We start from the raw sequence: 25218 nt of genomic DNA on the forward strand, positions 1-25218 counted from the left end.
TTATTAGTCCCCCTAGGGGACTTCAACCAGTGGACTTGAACCAGTTGGATCGCTTGCATGGTATTGCAGTATATCGCTATACTGACAATCTCCTATGAAGCCCTGCCGGAGGTTGACACCCGCTCAGTATGGAGCGCACTCAACCCGTGAACAGGCTCCATACTTCCCCTTGGCAGCTGTCACGTACATGTACGTGACATTTCGCCACAGGGTTAATAATACATGAAACAGCCAGGCCAAATAAAAAAAATAGGCTACCAAAGAAGTGCTCATTATCTGGTTACCGGTGTCAGAAACATATACACACAATGTTTTTTCCATTTTGAGACAGCCAGTAGAAAAATGGGATTGTCTGTCAAAGTCAAATGTCCTGCAATATGTAACCTCTGCTCAAAGAAACTTTACATTCACAAGACTTAATTGAAATTCAGGTCTCGGATCAGAGCTGTTAAAAGTAAGTCACAAATCACCATTGCATTTGTGAAATATTAAACAAGCTCTAATGGGCGCTTCTCGGCAGACATTTATGTGCACGGATTATCATTGTGACTTGAGTTTAAAGTATTACCAATGCCAATTTCATTGAAATGCAATAATATGACAAGGACAAATCTCAAACAAAGAGAATATATGGGAACGCAATTATTTTTAAGGTGAGATGAGCTGAACCATGAGACATAAAGGAGAAGGCGGAAGTAATTCTTGGTTTGTTCTCAGCCTGTAGTAAATGTGACTCTTCCATAGTACCGGACTCAGAGATTCTGTTTGTTTTACAGACCATGACAGTGATTATTCGAACACAGCCTATGCATATAATACAGGTGAGTTACTCAATCTATATGTGCAACTATAAATAGAAGACTATTAACAGTGATTATGTACTTCTATATTACTCTGCAAAATTAGCAGGGATCTCTCTTTACACGGTCATTAATGTCCATCTATTTTAAATGGAAATATATTATTTTAAGCCCAAAACTTTGCAGTAACTGACTATTTAAAGAGGCTCTGTCACCACATTATAAGTGGCCTATGTTGTACATCATGTGATCGGCGCTGTAATGTAGATTACAGCAGTGTTTTTTATTTAGAAAAACGATCATTTTTGACTGAGTTATGACCTATATTAGCTTTATGCTAATGAGTTTCTCAATGGACAACTGGGCGCGTTTTACTATATGACCAAGTGGGCGTTGTACAGAGGAGTGTATGACGCTGACCAATCGGCATCATACACTTCTCTCTCTCCATTAATTTACACTGCAGATAGCGATATATCTATATGTCCTGAATGGACAAATCTGGAGTTGTATAGCGTTGTCGGCATTAGATAACCCCTTTCCATACACCCTATTAGGAGTGGAGCATCCACTTTATGTAGAATAACAATTATAACCGAGGCAACAACATTTCACAAGGTGTAAATATTGAACAGTAAATTTGGGCTGTGAATTTTGCCATGTAAATATTAAGTCTTAATTAGTTTCTTCCTTGTTTACTTGAATTTAATGTGGTCTAGAGGAAGACGTCTTTTGTTATGTTAAAGTAGTTTGTATTGGATTAAGACATCACTTGTAATGTGTCAAAATGCTATAATTGTCGAATGTAGACATTTCTAAGTACTCCTGACTAGTAGATTGACCCGATATCCTGTTTTGGACACTAATATATTAACACAATTGACGAAAGTTTTCTGTGATCTCAATTGTATCTAAGTATGTGTTCTTGTGATTAACAGATAACTACAGCTCGGCTTTACCTTCCTATTCACACCCTGCTGCAAAGACACAAACATACCGTCCTCTAACTAAAAGTGTCTCTGACAATGGCACAGATGTATTTAGAGCTTCATCCCCATTGCCGCCTCCACCTGTGCCCGTGCTTCCTCCATCCGTGCCTCATCGCCTGCGGGAGCTGACCTCTCCAGAAAAGTATGTCACCCAATATTTTTGTTCCTTCCCCTCTTTGCTCTTACCTGGTTTTATCTGCACTGAATTCAGCCAGGTAGTATCTACAATGCCCCCTGTATATACTACCTGACTAAACAGTGTCCAGCATATATAAGGCTTCGTTCACATCTGCGCTAGGGTCCCAAAGGTTTCCGTTTCCATCACCATTAATTTTAATGGTGACGGAGCCGGTGCCAATGGTTTCCGTTTGCCTCTGTTGTGCAAGGGTTCCGTAGTTTTCACGGAATCAATAGCGTAGTCGACTACACTATGGATTCCTTCAAAACGACGGAACCCCTGCACAACTGAGACAAACGGAAACCATTGGCACCGGATCCGTCACCATTGAAATCAATGGTGATGAAATGGAAACCTTTGGTTTCTGTTTGTGTCCGTCAGAGTCCCGTTATGTCGGAACGGGAACCTAGCGCAGATATGAACGAAGTTTTACTCTGAGAGATGCTCTTGGGCTGTATGTACAGTACATGGGGTGTTTTTATTTTTTTATTTTTATTTGCATTTGCAGAGGCCAGATGTTATAGGGATTTTATCCATTTTTGTGGTTAGCTGTGTTTATATGTTCGCCTTGACTTCAATGAGAAAACGGCAACAAATACGTTTTACAACAATACCCAATGCCAAGGCCCTGTTCACACAGAGTTTTTTTTATGCGTTTTTTGTTGCGGAAACTTTTTTTGGTGTGTTTGTGTTTTTTTACAGGTTCAGTCGTTGGACTATGTCGGATTCAAGGACTACTTCGATGACGGCTTTTTTTTATTCCCAATAAAATGGTTAAGATACAACATAGCAGCGGCAGGCTAGCTTTACCAGGGTGGGAAGGGCCACTGTTTTTGGCCTTTCCCAGCTTAATGATACCAGTTTACTGCCGCCCCAGTGCTCGACCATCACTACAGATGGTCGGGTAATCGATCGTACCCGGCTCTCTCTAGTACACCTGGTAGCGGTGGGTACCAGGGTAATAATGGGGGTTAGTGTTGGCCTCCACACCGGCTAACACTAAGCCCCGCCTTAGTTACGGACGCTGTCAATCAGCCAGTGGCTATTAATGCAGTAGTAATAACGTTTGAAAATACAAAGACCTAGATGAAATATTTTCTTAAATAAAACTCCCCCACACAACCCTCATTAACCATTTTATTGAAAATGAAAAAAGTAGTCATCGAAGTAGTCCTCCAATCCGACGTAGTCCAACGACCGAATCTGTAAAAAATCACAAAAAAAAAAACATTAGTAACACCTGTGGTAAGCTTAGATACAGGGCCCATCGGACAGGATAAGACATGGGCTATGTATCCAAGAATACCATGTGGTAGGCTTAGATACAGGGTCCATGTGTGACACGGTATGTTAGACCCTGCATCTAAGCTTACCACCAGGCATGCTTAGATACAGGACCCCAGCAGACTGTAACGTTACACTTACCTCCTCTTCGGCTCCGGGTGCAGAGGATGTCCCAAAACCATCTAGCCTTGTGATGTCTTCCGCGGCGCACATCGTCATGACGTGAGGAAACGTCAGGACTTCCGCTGCGCTCAGGAAGTAAGATGGGTAAGTATGTGTCGTTACTATAGTAACGGGCCCAAGTATTTAATTACATAGGCTCCAGTTACTATAGTAACTTTCATAGATAAGGTGCGATCGCGACCGCTGCGACCCGGTCGTGATCGCAACTGCTGCGACCCGGTCGTGATCGCAACTGCTACGACCCGAATGTGTGAGTTGCCAGGGATCCGGGGGAACCGGGCATAAGATCCGGGGCTTAGGCTCTGAAGGCCCGGGGCTAGCGACGCCCCAGCGGTACAGCAAATCGGTCACATTTTAAAAGGTATTAATTCTGCATATACACATCATTAACCATCATGGGTTCTAAGGGAAGTAGCATTATCTAGTATTTGTATCAGCACTGAAAGGTTTCAACCTTTTCAAACCATTTAATCTCAATGCAGTTACCAAGCTATGATTTCAGGGACTATAATGCATGGATGTATTTGTGTTATTGTATATATGCCTGGTCACACAGCTAGATTATGGAACCGCTGTATGTAAAAAAAATTCTTTGATTTCTTAGACTACCTATCATCCTTTATATTACGTCAACATATACCACAGCTCTTTAACCCCTTAAGGACACGGACAATTTTAGCCTTGAGGACAGAGCAATTTTTTTTACATTTCCCTCTTTGCATCCCGACGCTCATAACGCTTTTATTTTTTGTACGATGTAGTTGTATGAGACTTTGTTTTTTGCGGGACGAGTTGTACTTTATGTACGTACCATTTTTTGGTACAAATACATTATCGTTTCATTTCTATAAATTTTTAAATCGCTTAAAATGCAGAAAAAAAGCAGTTGCGCAGCAGTTTTAATATTTATTTTTTTACACCATACACTTATCATCATAAATAATGTTATACATTTGTTATACAGGTTGTTACGGTCGTGGCGATACCAAATGTGTCTATATTATTTTATGTTTTGGGACTTATATTTTAAAAAGTTTGTTTATTATAAAAAAATGTGTGTTTCTGTGTATTTTTTTTACTTTTTATTTATTTATTTACCATTATTTTTTTTTTACATTAATTTAACTTTTTTTTTAATCCCATAAAGGGATTTATCATTTTGATTTTTATTTTGTAACTGTAATGTACTGGCATAGATCTATATGCCAATACATTAGCCTGTTACTGATTGTACACAGGCAGTTGTTAGGGCGCACCTCAGTATGCCCTAACAACAGGAAATATGTTCAGACAGCCCTGGGGTCCTTCAATAGACCCTGGGCTGTCAGGCCATACGAGTTGTGGACTTTGATCGCGTCACAGTTATTTTCTGTGACGCGATCAATGTGCAGTCCCCTCTCCTTGAACGCCGCGATCAGCTGTCATTGCGGCGTTCAAAGGGTTAACAGCGGAGAGAAGATGTTTCTCTTCTCTCCGCTGTCAGAGCGGGGCCGTGGCTGTGTATTACAGCCGTTGCCCCGCTCTCGATCGCGCGCACAGAAGCGCGCAGGGACGGCTGTCACACAGGACGAGTATGCTCGTCCTAATGCACGAAGTGCTCGCCGCTCAGGACGAGCATACTCGTCCTGTGTCGGCAACCAGTTAAAATAAGCAAGAATGAAAAATTTAATTGGAAAACATTTTTGTCAACATAAATTCTATTTACTTCCTAAACGCAATAAAAATGATTTAGCCTTACAGTCCTGCATAGTGATACATACAAATCCTAACAGTAGTTTGAGAACTCTGTCTTCAAGCATATGTCATATATACTAATTTGTATATTTCCTCCTACAAGAAATGAGTGGGAACCGCCTGACAGAAAAGTTGATACTCGCAAGTTCCGTTCTGAACCCCGAAGTATCTTTGAATATGAACCTGGAAAATCCTCCATCCTAGAGCATGAAAGACCGGTAAGAGCAGTGTGTGAACTGCCTGTGGTCGGTTATATTTGACATCATTGTAGATACCAGTGCTCAAGAAACCAAGTTATTGAAGCATTATGTCTCGCGGGTATACGATTAAAACAGTCAAGACAGGTCCTTTTTGTGTGAACTCCGCAATCCCTTTGTTTGTTTTGACTCCCTATTTCTCTATTGGCTCCAAGTAGAATATGATTTTAAATTTCTCCCCAAAAAAAACGTTTAGTGCATGAGAATTAATATTCCTAGTGCTCCCAGAAGATAGATTTTTCTGTATTATACTCTATAACTGCTTTGTGACACATCTGTAATACAATACTTAAAACTATGAATTGTACATCAGAGAGCTGCATAAAAGATCACTTACACACAATACATTTTTGTGTCTAAAATCTCTAGACCGGTGGTCTCCAACCTGTGGCCCTTCAACTGTTGGGAAACTACGGTACAACTCCCAACGTGCTGCAACAGCAAAAAGTTGGAGACCAGTTCTGTAGACTCTCTGTTGGATTAGTTCATTTTATTTTTGCACAATGATTTTTCTTTTGTGATGAGAAATATACTACGACACCTGCTGAACATCCTGGTAGTCCTTTACACAAAGAAATGCAGTTTGTGTCGTCATGGCCTGAGCGGTATTCTATATTGAGGATGGTAGTTGCTGCTTTTTAGCAAGAATAATAGTTGTTGCTTTTAGGAATCCTGGTAGAATAACAAATTGACGCCTCCAACCATAAAACGATGAATCATTTACATTCGAGCTTATAGCTAGAAAAGTTGATTGTAAAAGATATGCTGCATTCACAATCCTGCAGTCTTCAGAGCTGAAATGAGAAATCTCTCAGCATTCTGGCCCAGTGTCTGCACAGAGCTTGCTGGTGCTTTACATTTGGAGAAGCACATTCTTTACAACATGCTTTGTACATTAACCTTATTGAGGAAAAACGAAGGCCCTTTTCACACTGCATTTGTCGGAGTATACGTCAGGAGGACTTTTCCGATATATACCTTCGACGGATACCATTGGCATACAGTGAAACTCGAAGCCCATAGGCTCCTATGTTAAAAAAACAAGCAAACTGTTTTTTATGGGATGTCTTTGTATGGAATAGCGCAGCAGACTGTGCTATGCTATACATCAGAAAAAAGGTTTATGGACGTATACTTGCCCGATGGATTCGAAAGGAACCTCTTTTGGCCTTTGTCAAGTAAATGGGAGCCTATGGATAAGTTTCTTATGCACATTCTATTTATATGTGAAATGGTTTTCAAAGTTGAACTTTTGCTTAAAAGCAAGGGAAATCTAGTATAATGGACAATAGTGGAATGTCTGCCACCTGCCAAATTATTATGTTACTTCTCAATATTATTTTGGCAATTACAGCAAAGCATCACTATTTGGCCTTATTCAGACGAACGATGTTCCCATCCATATGCTATCTGAACACTTACACATTAAAGTCAATTGGCCAATTCACATATCCAATTCTTTGCACTAACCATTCGCCCGTGAAGAGAAAATCACAGCATGCAGTAGTTTGATTCTCACACTAGAACCCACTGTCTTGCACACGACCGAGTGCCACTCGGGCTGTTTTTCATGGCATCCGACTGGCACTTATGAGTTTTCACGGACCGATCCGCTCTAGTGGGTGACTCTCCAATCCTTGGAAAGATAGAACATGTCCTATCTTTCCACGGATCACAAACGGGACTCGGACGGCACACACAGTCTTGTGCATTAGGGCTTACCCATTTAAGTCAATGAGTCAGTGAAAAAACGGACAGCACACAGATGTTAGCAGAGTGCAGTCAGTGTTTCTCTCATGGGTTGCCAGCAGATGCTCAAAAGAAAACAAAAAGTAATGCCAGAGCAGCATCAGTTTTTCACTGATGTGAAAAAATTATAATCACTAATGCTACACGGACAGGAAAAACTGACATACAGAATGCACTCTGACACAATCCTGATTAAACTCTGATGTAAAATCATCAGTTTTTCTCTGATGAAACGCAGAAGGGTTTTACATAGTTCATCTGAATAAGGCCTTAACCTGTCACTAGTTCATATAAGTTGAACTGGTTAACTGACCTAAATCACGCTGTCTACCTGATTCCAGTGCTGTTCCAGAGATCTGGCCCATGGTTGTGTTGGCTCCCTATATGCTAAATTGCTGTAGCTAGCTAATAGGGTGGAGCTAGCTTCCCTGCCTCTGATGCTGACCAATCAGTGCAAGGCAGCATGCGCGTAGTTCACGCCCTATTGGCTTAATGCATTCAATTAGCATATAGGGAGTTAACACAACATTGGGCTACATCTCTGGAACAGAGGTCCAGACAAAACAAAAACAGAGCTATGTAGGTCAGTTAACCAGTTCAACTTATGACCTAGTGACAGGTCCTCTTTAAATACACTTAGTGGACAGTTTATACCCATACATTGTATTGTCCAGCATTCTACTGTATGATTCAGATTCTGTTGTGACTGATGTTTGTCTATTTTCCTTTACGAATCTAACAATCCTCCGCTCCAATCCATCGTCCAATAGCCATTTACCAGCACAGAAATTGGGGGGGAACTTGTCAACAGGTGTATGCCACTTTAGTGCCATATAGAAGTCTCAAAGTTTGGCACACGCCTGTTTTGCATGAAAATTTTAGAACATTTTCACTTTTACGTGACTCTTGCCACTTTTAGAAACTGGACGGGACTTCGTGGAAAGGGCAGGGCCACACACAGTCCGACAAATTTACTATAATTTACACCAGAGCTGGCTAAGGCTTCGTTCACATCTGCGTTGGGGTCCGGTTCTGAGGTTCCGTCGGAGCTTTCTGTCAGAACGGGACCCTGAACAGACACAAACTGATACAAACGGAAACCATCACCATTGATTTCAATAGACGACTACGCAGTTGCTTCCTGCAAAACGACGGATCCGGTGCACAATAGAGACAAACGGAAACCATGGGCACTGGATCCGTCACCATTAAAATTAATGGTTCTGATGGAAAGCTCAGACGGAACGTTAGAACGGGACCCCAATGCAGATGTGAACAAAGCCATAGATTGCACTTCGTGTCGCATGGACAGCCCAAGATTAGATATATTGTTGCATCTTACTCCAGCAGACTTCAGTCTAAGGGCGGATTCAGACGAACGTGAGCATTTTGCGCGCGCACAAAACGCTGCGTTTTGCACGCGTGGCAGCAGCGTGTCAGCTCCGTGTGCCCTGTTCATATGGATGTGCGGCTGCGTGCTTTTCGCGCAGCCGCCATCATTATGACACTCCGTTTGGATGTTTGTAAACCGAAAAGCACGTGGTGTCTTACTGGTCATAATAAAGTTTACTTTACTTCACTTTATATAATCTAAAGCATGGTAGAAACTTGTACCCTATTTTCATTCTGGGTACCAGCAAAAAGTAAAAGAAACGATTAGGACACTGAAGAAAACAACGGTCCTGTGCATGAGCATTAAGTGTGGCTCAACACCATCTATTGTACTTAGAAGTGGATCACAATCTATAAAAGATTGGAAATCTCTGTTTTAGGGCATATACTGTATGGGGGTCCCTTGCTTGACACCCCTTCTATTGGTCAGAGTGAAGGACGCAGCCCCAGTGCATGCTTTGTAATGCCTGTGCAAGGCTACTTAAATCAGCTCATTGTAGGGGACCTGGGAAATGCTCTTTTATTGTTGCTGATGTCCATTCACTTTTACAAAGCACATTCATCAAAGAAAACGATTTCAGGCATATTATCGCTACAACAATTATTACATGGCATGTGACTCGCAATCTCTAATGTTAACATAGTGATCTAGAAAGTCATTACAGCAAAATCGGAAGCTAAAAATTATTTTTCTGTACTCGCCTTTATTGTATAAGGGATGTAGTTCTACAGTAAATGTACTTCAGTAATTATTGGTCAAAATAGTACCAAGTAAAAAACAAATCATTCCTGATGGTAATGTGAATACTTCATATAAGCCATTAGGAACTTTATTTTCCAGGCTGATTCCAGCGGATGTGGGAAAATCCATAATTAAAGGCACAGTACAGTCAGGGGCTAGCCAGGCGGGTGTGCCTTGTTTTCATAAGGCAAGAATAACCTGGGCAAGCTGCCAGGCAATGTTTGCCGCAGCTATTGAATAAACACTACATCTCTGATTAATCTAACAGTGTATAAAAACGAAGTATGAAACCACAGACTGGATATAAATAATGTAACACATGACAAAGTATTCCCAAGCCAGACTTTCAGTCCATCTTATGTGGGAGCTTAGACTTCTCTCACAGGCATATGTATACATGGGCTCCGCATGTTGTAAGTTGACTTGTCCCAGGACACAAAAAACGTATAATGAAGCAGTGGGTGCTGTATTATCAGTCGCTGCACTGAATATTTTTTTTATACCTGGTAATGCTACATCATTATTATAGGAGTGTTTCCTTTTTGTTAGAAGGGTATATAGATTCTTTGCAGCATGTCATTACACACATTGGCATGTAAAGTATTTAGTTTAGGTGGAGGACCCAAGTATATCTAATGCACCTGCGCCCAGGACAACCAAGCGATACCTCTGCTACTCTGCATACGTGTATCTACTGTCATGGCTTTTCTAGGGTAGGATAAAAATGTGTATAATGCAAATAACACTATTTTCATCTCGCCATAATTTATATATACGGTTCAGATAACTTGGAAATGCTTTGCCTAATTTACCTTGTACGTCTCCCAAATTCCACCACATCACATGCGCCATTTATGAGGGACAATCACAATTCTTTCAGCTACTGAGTTCCACTCTCCTAGCAACTCCTGCTAGTTAATCCTGCTCTCGTAGTTTGCTCTCTGGGAAGTGTCATCTTTACACCAGACATTGTAAAATAATATGATGCAGAAAAAGAAAGAATCCCGCGGTGTAGAGCAGTAAAGTGCAGAGGCGTAGCTAGGTTCTCCAGCACCCGAGTCAAAGATTGTTTACCCCCTCCCAACCTCTTTCCCGACATCTCCTTCCCCCTCGCCATGTTTGTTTTCTCTACCAATCGACGTGTCATTTATTTTCTCTTCTCGAACATAAAAACATTTGTACATTTTACTAGCAATATAGTTCTATACACAACACCAGAATAGTGCTCAGTACATAAATACAGCCCCAGAACCAAGCTCAATACATATATACAGCACTAGAGCAAATACAGCTCAATTTAGTGCAACCCCTGACGTATAGATTCACACTAAATTGTTTCCAGCTCCCAGCATGGCCCGAACAATGGTGGGAGATGCTGTTTCACAAAAAAATAAATCATATCATCATACCACCCATCATCTCGCTGCAGATCATACAGTGACTACAGTACTGATTAGAGGGAGAATAAACATTTACATTAAGTGACTTACTGGTGAGATCTCGGATTCTAGTTCTATTTCTCCATCCGGTCCAGACCTCTGTGATGACTTCTCCTGGTCACAGCCCATTTCTGCAGTTTGCCGCTCAGATGCCTTCCGCTTCTCACTTTTCCAACATTTCTACACCTATAAACAAAGATGAAGTTCTCATTATACCACACACTACGCCCCTAAATATAATAGCGCCATACACTGCGCCTCTAATTGCAATTGCAAAATATAATAGCACCATACACCGTGTCCCCACACACACACACACACACACACACACACACACACACACTGTGCCCCCTGTAGATAGTGCCTACCATAGAGCCCCCTGTAGATAGTGGCCCCCATATAGCCCACCCCTGTATAGTGTCCCACATATAGCTCCCCCTATAGTGCTCCACAGACAGCCCACCCCTGTATATAGCCCCCCTGTAGATATAGCCCACCCCTGTATATAGTGCTCCACATATAGCGCTCCACATATAGCCCACCCCATTATATAGCCCCCCCTGTAGATAAAGCCACACACTTTTTTATTACGATAAAATAACAAACTATTCAAACTCACTGTAATCCCGTTCCCACGCAGTCCGACAGCAATGGAGACCTGCTCTCTTCTGCGCAGGTCTCCTGGGGTTGTACGCTTCCCTGTCAATCAGTGCCTTTCAACGATGCAAGCGGCGCAAAGTATCGCACTGCTTCACTCGTAGAAAGGCGCTGAATGGCTGGCAGTGGCGGATTAAGTAGACCATAGGCCCTGGGCTGTTCCACAAGCTTGGGCCATCCTTCCCCACCGCGGCACTGCCGTATCTATAGTGAACACCACCTTTTTGTGTGAGCATTGACAAATGGTTGTTACGATTCCCCTTGTCAAAGGGCTGTGTCCCTACATACTGACAATCTCCAACCATCGCTGACAGTATCACACTGTGTAGGGACACATCCTCCTGACCATGTGAATGGTAACACGCATTTGTCTATTAGCTCTGGGTACACAGAGATATGTAGAATACAAGGATTACCTGCAACAGACGTGTCAGGAGAGGAGATCCCCTATAGATCCAGTGACGTCTTCTCTGATGGGAGCCGTTTTCTTTTCTTCTCTATCTGACGCAGACCGTTATGGCGACTTCTCCTGATGAGACATCTTTGCCCATCACTTCTGAAGCCATTTCCAGCCCCTATAGAAACACGCAAATTTAGACACCAAGGCCCAGAATCATACATTAAAGGGGTGGTGCGGGCACAGACCGTTTTTTATACTGATGACCGATCGATGTACCTGGACAACCCCTTTTACTCAGACTAATAAATTTGGACCCCAGACTAGATCATAGAATACATACAGACCCCAGACATTCTAAACTATTGCAGTCCCCCAGACCAGACCCCCCCCTAAACAAATACAGACCCCAGAACAAGCACCCTGAATAAATGCAGACCTCAGACCGGACCCCTAAATACAGACCCCAGACAGGACCCCCTACACTAATAATGACCCCAGACCTGACTCCCTTAATATAGACCTCAGACCAGACCCCCTAAACTAATACAGACCCCTAAATAAAGACCCCAAAACTAATACAGACCCCCTAAATACAGACCCCATAAACTAATAGACCCCCAGACCAGACCCCCTAAATACAGACACTAGACCTCAAACTAATACAGACCCCAGACCAGACCCCTACACTAATAATGACCAAAAGACCTGACTCCCTTAAGTAATACAGACCCCAGACCAGACCCCCTATTCTAATAGAGACCCCAGACCCCTAAATACAGACCCTAGAACAGGCCCCCTAAATAGACCCTATGAACTAATACAGACCCCAGATCAGACCCCCTAAATACAGACCCCTAAATAAAGACCCCTAAACTAATACAGACCCTAGAACAGGCCCCCTAAATACAGACCCCAGACCTCAAACTAAAACGGACCCCCTAAATACCGACCCCAGACCACTTAAACTAACACAGACCCCTAAATATACAGACCCTAAACCCCTTAAACTGATACAGACCCCAGACCAGACACCCTAAATACAGACCCCATAAACTAATAGACACCAAACCTCCTAAATACAGTCCCGAAAGCAGGCCCCCTAAATACAGACCCCACACCAGACCCCCTAAATACAGACCATTAAACAAATCAATCCCCTTATACTTACATAGTCCGTCTTCTCTGTGGAGTCTTGCTGCTGCTGCTGCTGCTGCTCGTCCTGCGGTCATGTGACCAGCAGGTCTCTAAGCAATAGTAAGAACTTCAGAGATGAGGTCATGTGACCTTATGTCTAAAGGTCCTTTTGCAGGACATACACAATGCAGTTTAGTTGGCAAAATCGTGACAAAACTACAATGTACTTTGGGCGGCCATGATAATATGATCCGCCATTGATGGCGGGGCACGGAACGTACCCGGCCATTCATTGGTTCTAATTGTACCTGTGTCCTATAGACGCAGGTACAATTATAGTGCAGGAGGGTGTGGCGCTGGCGCCCCCCTCTAAGTTGCGCCCGCGGCACAATGCCGCCTTCACCCCCCCCCCAGCTACGCCCCTGGTAAAGTGCATTGCATTATAGGAGTTCATCTAGGTTGTTAGAGGTCTGTTGACCTGAGGTCTGTTGAGTAGTGACTGATTCCAGTAGCAACAACAGAATTCTGAATGTGCCTGCAATAAAAAAACATGTCATTTTAAGATGAGCAGAACCATTTAGAGGGTATTTATAATGTTACTCAACTCTTTGTAGATTCTATGTAGATTCGTAATACATGTAAAATTATGTATGAAGGCAAACCTACACTTGTACAACTTTAGACTCACAAATCACACCAGCCAATTTAATTGTAAAGCGTTGGTGCTGCTAATAAACCTCTTTTGTTGAACACCCCCCATCACTAGTGTTTTATGCTTGTTTACTGCTATGATTCTAGAATTTGCACCCTTTTTGAGTACCTTTTCCCTCCCCCTCCTTGCTTCTTACTTCAGAATGGTCGTTTAAATCCAGATGAGATAGATTTAGAAAATGAACCATGGTATAAATTCTTTTCAGAGCTGGAGTTTGGACATCCGGTAAGTGAGGTTAGATACTAATGCTTACAATAGGTATTAAGATCTAATCCTGCAAAGTTTATGGTTTATTAACTCCCACTTATGCACCATCAAGGATTAACATATGCTGTGCACCGATTTGTAGACTGAAGCAAGCTATAGTCTTAACAATGCAATTTATTAGGGTAACACATATTTATAGTGTGATCAATGTTTATGATTATATTCTATGCGCACCCATTTCCCCTGCTGTCCGGAAGATGAAAAATTCTTATTACAGTACAAATCACAGTAACCCCTATACCCATTAAGGACTACTTACACACATCCTGTGTGAGCTGCGTCATGAATGAGCAACTGTATCCAACTGTAATTAAAGCTTGACATGAAAGCTTACATGCACAATTCTAAATAAAGTTATCAAGAATATCCATCGAGTAATAGCAAAAACGGAGAGTAGCCGTACAAATATATTCTTTCTACATAAAAAAAGTACGATAGACAGCAGATAAAAAAAAAAAAAAACGATAATGTCTAGTGCTTTATCTTTCTGTGAATTAGTTGTCATTTTAACTATGGTCATTGTCGTAAATAACTGATATACACAGTCGAGTCACATTATTATGACCACCTCCTACTTTCGACGTCGGTAACGCGTAGCCCTTGAAGGAAGAGATGTGTTATGGGCTAACAGTAATAATAGCAGGGAAAAAGGGATGGGAGGAAACCTCCAGCTCACCAGCTTCACACTCCTGTGTTCGATATCGCCCGGATCAACCGCGACGGCTCACGGCAGGGAGCAGTAGCAAGAAAGAGAAAGGTCCAGCGATGTGTGGTATAAGTGGGGGAAACTCCGTTTCCACTTTATTGAAGAAAATATACCGACATACAAACAATCCAACGGAGTGACGGAAAACACCAGGAGGATAACAAGGTGGTTAAAAATGGCAAGAAATGGAGCCTACGCGTTTCAAGCACTGGCTGTGCTCTTAATCATGGCTATACCCTGGTGGGTATATAAGATGTGCGATAGGCTGTCTGAACACATATAACTTGTTGCCATGGGTAAAAGGGGATGAGTATTGGCTTTCGGGCCAAGGGTGGCAGTATTTTTCAAACAGTGCAGTATTTGAACTGCTCGCGTGATGCTGTGGTGAAAGTGTATCATGAGTGGACACATGGCACCATTGGGAATAACCGACGTGGAAACTGCGCAGCACCACGTGCCATTGATGAGTGGTGAACGACGGCCACAAAGGTGTGCGAGAGCCAAACGACATGCTACAGTGGAGCAGCTCACTGTGAACATCAACCAGGGGGCTACCAGACATGTGTCTAAAACAGTTCAGTGAACCCTACTGCGTATGTGGCTCCAAAGGTCACTGCTCCTAAGCTAACAGGGACACCTGGAAAAAAAGGCTGCAATTTGCACAGCAGTATCGGAATTGGACCACTGATGATTGGCAAAGGGTTGCCTTCTCCGATGCCTCACATTTTCTGCTTCATCAAATGGATGGACGTTGGCATTTCAGTCGAGAAACATCAGCGAACAAACACCTTTCAACCATTGCTAGAAGAACACAAGCTGGTGGCGGCAGCGTTATGGTCTGGGGAATATTTTCATGGCATTCTCTGGGCCCACTCACCCATGTGGAAGGCACTCTGAACCAATTTGGGTATGAATCCATCTTTGCAGCTCATGTCCACCCATACGTGGTGTTTGACTTCCCTGGGGCCGATGGAATCTTCCAGCAAGACAATGCAACATGTCACATGGCTAGAAATGTTCAGCAGTGGTTGGTAGAGACCGACCAAGACTTCCAAGTACTTCCCTGGTCCCCTAATTCGCCAGACTTGAACTTTTAAGTATCTGTGGGACCACCCCAATCGTCTTGTTAGCTCTATTTGATCCTCCCCCACATACCCTCCAGCAAATGTGGGATGCACTGCAGTCAGCATGGCTCCAGATACCTGAGACAACCTACCAGCACCTTATTGGGTCACTCCCAGCCCGTCTAGCTTCTGTCCGTGCTGCATACGGTGGATACTCTGGATATCAGCTGGTGGTCATAATAATGTGACTCGACTGTGTAGTATTACATAATGACCTTGTCACCATAGTTTGCATTAAATGGCATAGTACCTCTGACCTCATTATGCCGCTTTCTAAAATATTTTTGAGATACAGCTGCTCTGTACAGAGCAGCTGTATCTAGTGCTGAAGCCTGTATCTGTCATTTCCGCGGACGAGACAGGTTTAATGGGTCCCACCTGTAATAGATCACATCTAAGTTATGAACTTAGATGTGATCGATTACAGCTCGATCCTGCGTGTCAGTGACACGCAGAACCCATTGACACTAAACTCATCAGTCCCGCGGACCTGACGAGTACAGGATTCAGCGAACGATACTGGATACAAACCAGCTGAATCTGAAAAAGTTAAAATAATTTTTAATAAAAAGTAATTTGAAAGTTGCACCAAACACACTGACTGAGGTTTTTATTAAAAAAAGAAAAATAAATCCCTTTCAAAAGTTAGCATAGCCTTTAAACCAGTCAAATATCTCCTCCTACTTCCACTCCCCTCATACTTGTACTAAAATACCAAAGCTACATCTGCACCTCCTCCTCCCTGTCTTCTGTTTACTATTTTACACTAGATGGATTTGATACTGACTGAGGAGGTTTTAATTACAGAGGGCATGTGGGCAGAGAAAGAGAAACTGCAGGCTGCTGAAAGGTGAAGATGATGTCACTTCACTCATTGTACATGACAAGTTTTATGTACTTACACGTACAGTACTACTTGATTTATACAAAAAAAAATGCATAAATTCTGATAGGAACGTTTTAAATAACCTATGAGGGTTGTCTCTGACTTTGCACGGTGTTGTATGTAAACATCATTTTGTAAAGTTTTAATTATTTAGGTCATCTGAACTGGGAACACACCTACAGAGTATTTCTGAGCCCACTTCGTGTTTGCAGCTCGGTGCCAATATGACCATGTGTTGTGGCAGGCTGTCATTTCATGAGTCATTTATTAGGTTACTTGCTACCCAACAACTTCTTACACCCAGATCAGCACTGAGCTGAAAACATGAAGGAGTTTAGAAATATTTCCTTTTTATAGCTACTTATACGTTTCTAGCTGCTCTTCTTAGTTCCTACTTTTTTTTTTACTGCACTTATACAGCAGCTGATTTTCATGGCTTGTCTACATTTGGATATTAAAGCAGTATTCTTAAGCAATTGGTGTCTAGGCTGAGAACCTGTCCAAACAGCAAAATTTTAGTGCAAAGCAGCAATGCCTACAAATTGACAGGCTTATCAAATTGCTTGAGCCTGGCTAATATTCTTATTTATTTTTTTTCTGTATTAGGGGACACACATGGTGGCCATGCCACGTTATTGCTGCTACAGTAATTTACTGTAGTGACCAGATGTTAAAGGGGTTTTCTGGGGAAATACAATTATTTAGCAATTGACAGTACATTCAGACATAAATACCTTCCTAATATAGCTGTTCAAATTTCACCCCCCCCCCCCCGCTTCTGTCTTTTCTCTTGTGCGCACCGTACGGACGGAAGTTCACTAATTCCTGCATTCCAAATAGCCTGTCGACACTGGCTCTTGCACAAAGTAAACGCCTCCCCAACTCCTGTGTCAACGTGTCACAGCAGTCGTCATTCTAGTGGGCTTGGCTTGCATTCCTCCTGGTGATGCAAGCCCACCCTCTTGCTGCATCTCCCACCCCCACTGCTTCTCTTCCCCCCCCCCCCCCGGATTACATCACTTGTGAGAGGGAGGCAGGAAAAAAGCCTGAAAGGTGTACGGATGGGGTAAATGTGTAGTAGGGAGGCAGGAACAGTCCATGTAAGTTGTACAGGGCCGGGAGACAGATACGCCGGGTAATAGGGAACAGAGACGTAAGACGAAGGGGTGGAGATAAGGTGATTGAGGTGAGAGAGAGAGAGATATATATATATATATATATATATATATATGTATATATATATGTATATATATATATATATATATATATATATATATATATATATATATATATATGCCACAAAGTTACATGGTCTTTGTAGTTTGGAGCGGTGCATTCTCCTATTATGGACCGCCCCATTATTGGAAGTATAGATGGTTTGCATTCAGGAAACGGGACTGAACATAGAAGAACTTTAATTATTTCTACTGCAACATGCCAGGGAGAAGAAAAAACATCTTAGAAATTCATTAAAGGCATTTACATTTATTATTTGTTCACTGGAAAACCCGTTTGAAGTATAGTGGATGGAGTTTTATGAAATCCTATTTACACAGTTTGGATAAAAAACACTATTTTCTAGGGCAGACTGTAGTTTTTGAAAACTATCCCATAATATATTTATCCCATTTTTGTGGTGTTTGGTCTGCAAGTTTATCCCTATTGATTTCAATGGGGAATCCACAAGTTCAACTGCAAATGTCCATAGACTCTTTTCCAGAAAAATAAATCTGTGACTACAATCCTAGCAGATGGACCGTTTTTATGGTACTGTAATTGTGAAGCTTTCTAGACCTAAGTTTTTAACAAAAGTCCTACAGATCAGCAACCAGCCTACAATGATCTATTCTCAATCAGCATACGTCTGTTACTGTGCTATAGTAGTCCAGACACAATTGTCCATTCTATAGTTATGGCACGTTGTAAGTTTACAAATAATTGACTCGTTACCTGAAACATTTATCAATTGAATGCATTAACTGGCTAGTACAGTATGTGTGGTAAGCCTTACTACAGAAAGAGGTGCACAGGAGAAATGGTGCACAATAGGGTGTTTACAGAGTGCTGGGCCTGCATGTCTTCCTCATGTAAATGTGTGGTGTATTTGTGTTTTCTTTCCTTTGCTAAAAGACTGTAGAGCAGGGGTGCACAACCAGCGGCCCACCATTCACTTTTGTGTGGCCCCCAACCATCAGGACCTACACATGCTTGTCTATGTCCTGACTTAAAGAAGTAAAACATGTTTTTCTGAACAAAGGGGTATATCATAAATGTCTGAGGATGAGACAAGGGGGCCATGAATGTGTGCAGCTCTCTCCATTGTAGCTTAAGGGAGTTGTAAAACACTCAGCTGTTTCTGGAACTCTCATAAACTACTGTGAAATAGCCGCGTGCATGTGCGGCCACCTCTTCTCTAGAATGTGAACGGGGGACCATCATTCTCCTAAAAGATGGAGTCCCAGAAGTGGAACCCCGATGTCTCCGATGGAAATACCCCTTTAAGTTTTATTGTGGCCCATGGGAGGGTTACAATCTGACGGTTTGGCCCTCGTACCAGAAAAGGTTGTGCACTCTGCTGTAGGGTGACTACCTGCATAGGACAATGGCATTAGCGTGTCCCCAGCACTCAACTGACATGTGCTTATTTGCTTTGTGTGGCTTGCATGTAGACATTTCACAACTTTCCACTAATTTCTTTGTTTTTCCTCATGTCAGTAGTTTGCTTTCTTTACCTTTTTTGAAGCCCTTTTTTGGGGAAAAAGTAACACCAACATTCTCCATCACTTTGGTAATGGTCTACTATCATGATTATCCATTTCACCTCTGCATTTCTGTTCTGTGTCTGCCGCCAGCCTCCTAAAAAACTATTGGATTATGTGCAGGAGAGTCCCCCTCGTGTGTCTACTGAGGTAAATGAAATCTTATTCATTTTTTGCATGGCCTGTCCTACATCTAAATATGTTCGGAGTTCTTCATCTTTGTCTCTGTGGGAAAATAGTCTTTTAGGGTAAACGGTTCAATAACAATATTTACATTACTAAGTAAGTAAGCAGTCCATTCATTGTTTTACGTAGATGTTATCTAGTGTGTGTGTGTGTGTGTGTGTGTGTGTGTGTGTGTGTGTGTGTGTGTGTGTGTGTGTGTGTTAAAAAGCGCATTCTGGCCAAATTATGTAGGTTTTTTTATGGTTTCTTTTTTCTGCAATATGAGGCATTTACATGAAATAATATCATGTCATAACTTGCAAGTTTTTGCAGTAAAATGTCTGCTACATCTTTTCCAGAAGCCTCATTTCTCCAACAGAAAACATTAGGGTAAACTTGTTCCATGCCTTGTCACGTGGTCAAGGGCTTCTCAATAATATCTACAGTGTGGTATTAGCTAATATATCAAGCCTCACACCGAAAGTCATTTATACAGCAATGAGGCAATTAGGGATGCTTCGATAGTGTTTCGATACTGTGCATCCCCAAACGGTTCGATACCGTTATTTCATGTATTTCGATACTTAGCTGTTCGGCCTCAGAGCTCAGTATTGTAATACATGAATGTATGAGAGTGGGGCTGCGGCCTTTTAATACTGCCACTCGCCCGCTCCAGAGTCCTGACAAGTGCGCGCCGTCAGGATGATGCGATGTGGCCAGCGCTGCACTAATGAGCTGCCCCCATGTTCTGTCCTCAGTGCAGTGCTGGCCGCATCTCCTCATACTGACCGCGTGCGCACTTCCTGTCAGGAGCGGGGCAATGACTGTATTACACAGCCGCAGCCCCGCTCTATAACGTCGAAGATCAGAGAAACCTCTCATCTCGGCCGCTATTCCCCTGAATGCTGCGATCAAAGTTGACTGCAGCATTCAGGAGAAAATGAGAAGGGGGGATGCCCCTGGATTGCGTCACAGGGAATTCCTGTGACGCGATCGAGGGCCATACCATATATGGCCAAACAGCCCAGGGTCCGTTGAAGGACCCCAGGGCTGTCTTACCATATTTCCTGTTAGGGCATACTTTGGTATGTCCTAACAACTGCCTGTGTACTATCCGTACACAGGCTAATGTACTGGCATATATCTGATATATGCCAGTACATTAAAGTTTAAAAAGAAAGTAAAAATATAAAGTAATATTAAATTTAAAAAAATACACATACACCTTTTTTTACAATAAACATTAAAATAAGTCTCAATACATAAAATACACAAATTCTGTATTGGTGCGGCCATAATAACCGGCGCAACAATTTTTTTGCGTCATTTATCATGTGTACGCTGTAAAAAAAAAAAAACTTCTTCCACTTATTAATGTGAGGCACGAGGTGTGATGAATTTAACCTCCATGTGCCTCACATTAATAGCAATTAACCCCATCATGTACATCACACATTAACCCATTATGACTGAGAAACATAATGGGGTTAATTACTATTAATGTGAGGCACGTGGAGGTTAAATTCATCACACCTCGTGCCTCACATCAGAAAATGGAAGAACTTTTTTTTTTTATTACGGTTGTCAAAGTATCATTTTGGTATCGAAATCGCAATACTACAGAAAGTATCGGTATCGAAGTCCAAATTCTGGTATCGTGACATCCCTAGAGACAATTACTACTTCTAGAGTTTGCCTATTCAGTTTTCAAAGTCTTCTAGTGGTATTCCTATCTTATAAAGTGATGGGATATCGCTAGGATACGACGTCATTTTATGTTTGGTGGAGGTCCGACCTCTGGGTCCCCCGCTGCTCTTGAGAATGAAGTGACTTTAGTGTTGCTTCAACGCTGCGGATCCATCACTGACCGAGGTGGCCACCTGATATACAGGGGACTACATCACAGCCTCATTCAAGTAAATGGGGCCTGCTGCAGTTTTCTGCACAGTTGGGTGGCTGTGAGCACCCCTCTGCAGGGAAAACTTAGAAGAGGGTGCAGTGCTGGGACCCCTTCATTTTTATGATGGTTGGGGGTCCAATTTATAAGATGAGAATAACCCTTTATTATAACCATTTAAAAGCTCTATCCACCTTTTGCAACCATTTTTTTTTTCGCAATTCATCTAAAATGGAAATTAAACCAACTTTGTAAATGCAAAAATCACCTACCATTTTGTGGCTGCAGCTCTTATGAAGACCTTTGCATCTTCATGATAACTGACTATAAAGAAACCCTGTGCAGTCTGATCCTGCAGTCATACTCTCTTCCATTCTTTCTCTACGTCTTGCACATCCTGGATACATAGAAGCTGCATCTTGCGCTCAAACCCAAATCTGTCAGGTCAGTGGGACAGCTGTTCTCAATCATATCTAAGTTCATAACTTAGATGTGACCGACAACAGGTGGATCCTGTGTGTCAGTCCTGCTGACCTGACAGATTTGGGTTTGAGTGCAAGATACAGCTTCTATGTATCCAGGATACGTAGAAGCTGTATCTCAAAAAGTAAAGTTGCTTAAAGTGTAACTAAACGTTTGACAAACTTCTGACCTGTCATAGAGACATGTTAGAAGTTTGGATTGGTGGGGGTTCGAGCACTGAGACCCCCACCAATCTCTAGAACGAAGCAGCTGAAGTGCTCGTGTGAGCGCTCAGCCGTTTCGTGTCTGTTCGGTTATTTCCGGAAATAAATTTATCCGTGTACGGACGCAATAGAAAGTCTATGAGCCCGTACACCGATACATCGGCTTTCCGGAAAAAGCTGAACAGACACGAAGCGGCTGAGCGCTCACACGATCACTTCAGCTACTTCGTTCCAGCGATTGGTGAGGGTCTCAGTGCTCGGACCACCACCAATCCAAACTTCTGACATGTCACTATGACCTGTCAAAAGTTTGTCAAACGTTTAGCTACACTTTAAAGCAACATGATACATTGTTTGTTTGTTTGTTTGTTTGTTTTTTTTTTTTTTTTTTAAAGTGTTCAAATGTTTACGTAGCCTTTAATGAAGGGCAAATTCAGATGTTGTGTTCAATAGAAAACCTGGATTAACAGTGTAATGTATGGTTCTTAATAACCCACTCAGTATTTTTATTTAACCTATTATATATACAGTAAAAAAAAATTCTTATTAGGCAGGAGCACACTATAAACATAGCTAACATGACATTCGTTGGATTCTGTACATTCCCTTTTTTTTCCACTACAGTTGGGTGAATAGATATGGTGTGAGTTTTTGTAGTTTACCCTGGAACAGTCATTTTGTGGACAGATAATGGGGAGCAGCAGCATTGTCCGCAGCAGTCATTATATTATTTATACATATCATTTCTTGTCAAAGCAAGTGTCATTGTGAATGCATGTTTTCTCTTTCTCTCTTTGTATTCTAAAATAGGAGAATAATAAATAAACCCTTTTTGTACGATAGATACTACGTAGAGTTTTTCATGTAGGAGCAGATATAGGCCGGGTTCACACGGAGTTTTTTGCAGGAGGAAAATCTGCCTCAAAATTCAGTTTGGAATTTTGAGGCAGATTTTGCACTGCCTGCACGCCATTGATGTCAATGGGAGGTCAGAGGTGTAAACGCCCAAATATAGGGCATGTCCCTTCTTTCTCACGCGAGCCAGTTTTTCCGCTCGCGGGGGAAAAAAACCGCCTCCGCCTTCCATTGAAATCAATCGGCTGTTTTATGGCGCGTTTTATGAAGCGGTTTCCACATCAAAAAACTCTGTGTGAACCCCCCCATAAGCTTCTGCGATCATTAGTGCCCCTTTTGTTATATTTTATTAGCTATTATTATTCCAGAGACGAAGGGTGAATACAAATATATTGGAATGCCAAGTGCTGTGCATATAATAAGAGCATTCGTCTCTTTATAGTGAGGCCAATTTACAGTATTTACATTATGTAAGAGCCAATAAGCAGATTAAAGGTTACAGAACACAATTTCACTTGTTATTCAGAGTATAAGCCGTTCAGTAAATCTCGTTGGATATTAATAACTGAGCATTGCTTGAATATGTTCCCTTGTCACTTAAAGGAATTGTTCGTTCTCTAATAGGGTATTTGAAAATGTGATTTCTAAACCTAACAAACCCTTTAAGGAATATATCTGGCTTGGAGGACCGTAAGCATTAAATATCAGATAGTTGTATAAACAGCCGTTTCCTAATATAATGTTGTTTTAAAATAATTGCAACCATTAACCGCAGAAACCATCTGGAAAAAGAGCAGAGCTGCTGAAGGAATATCCAGTTCCTTACTCACAATCCACCTCGGTTTCTGTCAGCAGTACGTTGACAGGCTGAAAAGGAAACCGCTGAAAATTTGAAATGCCCAAAGATGCCCTGATCTATTTTTTCATGATTTCTGCTGCCAATGGGAGGAATTACATTTACGTCGATATATTAGGGAATTGCTGTGTATGCAGCTCCTCAGTATGTTATGTAAAGTAATAGAAACGTATCTCAAGCACAGATCCTGCCGTATTCAGGGCTTATAGGCCAGTAGCTTCCTTAAACAGCACTATATTGTTTTTAAAGGCTATGTCCACCTTTACACACAATTTTTATTTTACTGGCCCAATAAATCTAAATTGGAAATTTAAGTAACTTTGCAATTGTTCTTTATTAAAAAAAAAATAATTCTAACATTTTGTTTCTATAGCTCATTGGCAGACCTGTGTAGTCTGAACCTACAGTCATACTCTCTTCTATCTGTCCTCTGCTTGCAACGAACCAGATGTATGTTGGTAAAAAGTAGGGGAAAATAAAAGTGAGCATGACTGCAGAATCAGACTGCAAAGGGTTTGTCTGTAGTCTGTTACCATGGAGAGGCAAAGGTCTGCATCTAAGCTGAAGACACAACAGAAACCAGACATATTTACAAGGCTGCTACATTTTTAATTTTAGATGGATTGGATCAATGAAAAAAAAAAAAAGATTGGCTTTTTAAAATGTGAATAGAGCCTAAGATCTCTCAGCTCATTGTATCAGACTGCTACAGTCTTGGCCAGTAGAGAAGTTTACATATTTATAGATCCCACTGGAGCCATGGAAGGCAAGATGTATGAAGCCTCAGTTTTAGTTGCCCATGCCTAGCCTTTCACTATATTTAACTGCATGATTTTATTTTCCATGAGCAGCTAGTATACAGCTGTCCCTTTCATCTCTATTTCTTCAAACAGACGGGATGTCAAAGACTATCATTTGAAGTGCAAAGCGTGATTACTCTAGACAGTCCTATATAGGACTAATGTTTATTTAGCAGGACAGCAGGTTCTGAGACAGCTCGACGGAAACCGTCTGTGTCATTTCTTAGTTCTGTGCATTGATTAGTAATAATTAACATATTTGTGTGGCTGCAGTGTAGATAATATGTATATATGTTTAATCTGTATTTATCTTCAGTCATTCCGTAATATTTTATTTTATTCCTGCAGACATCATTATACCAACCATCACTAGAAAGAGGCAATGAAAGACCTTCCAGGTATTGTAACTGAAATGATTTTGTCTGTACGCACTACATATTATTATACTACTGGCAAATTGAAATCGGCTTAGCTCAGTCATCAGACTACAAAAGTAGATGACCTCTTTCTAGCTGCCAAGAGTCTCTGTGCTTATTAGTAAAGTACTTCTTTCACAGTAGTGGGTAT

At 41.7% G+C, this 25218-nt stretch overlaps 1 protein-coding gene across 1 annotated transcript in view; it reads left to right on the plus strand.

Moving 5' to 3' along the window:
- SORBS2 (sorbin and SH3 domain containing 2) overlaps positions 1-25218 on the plus strand; it is a 333928-nt gene that overhangs the window by 269093 nt on the left and 39617 nt on the right. Inside the window, exons 11-16 of the mRNA XM_075860172.1 lie at positions 777-821; positions 1739-1931; positions 5272-5386; positions 13792-13875; positions 19486-19542; positions 25000-25049. Coding sequence (XP_075716287.1) covers positions 777-821; positions 1739-1931; positions 5272-5386; positions 13792-13875; positions 19486-19542; positions 25000-25049 — 544 coding nt within the window. The remainder of the gene's footprint in view (positions 1-776; positions 822-1738; positions 1932-5271; positions 5387-13791; positions 13876-19485; positions 19543-24999; positions 25050-25218) is intronic.

The sequence above is a fragment of the Rhinoderma darwinii genome, chromosome 1 (genome assembly GCF_050947455.1).
Source record: "Rhinoderma darwinii isolate aRhiDar2 chromosome 1, aRhiDar2.hap1, whole genome shotgun sequence".
Classification (NCBI taxonomy): Eukaryota; Metazoa; Chordata; class Amphibia; order Anura; family Rhinodermatidae; genus Rhinoderma; species Rhinoderma darwinii.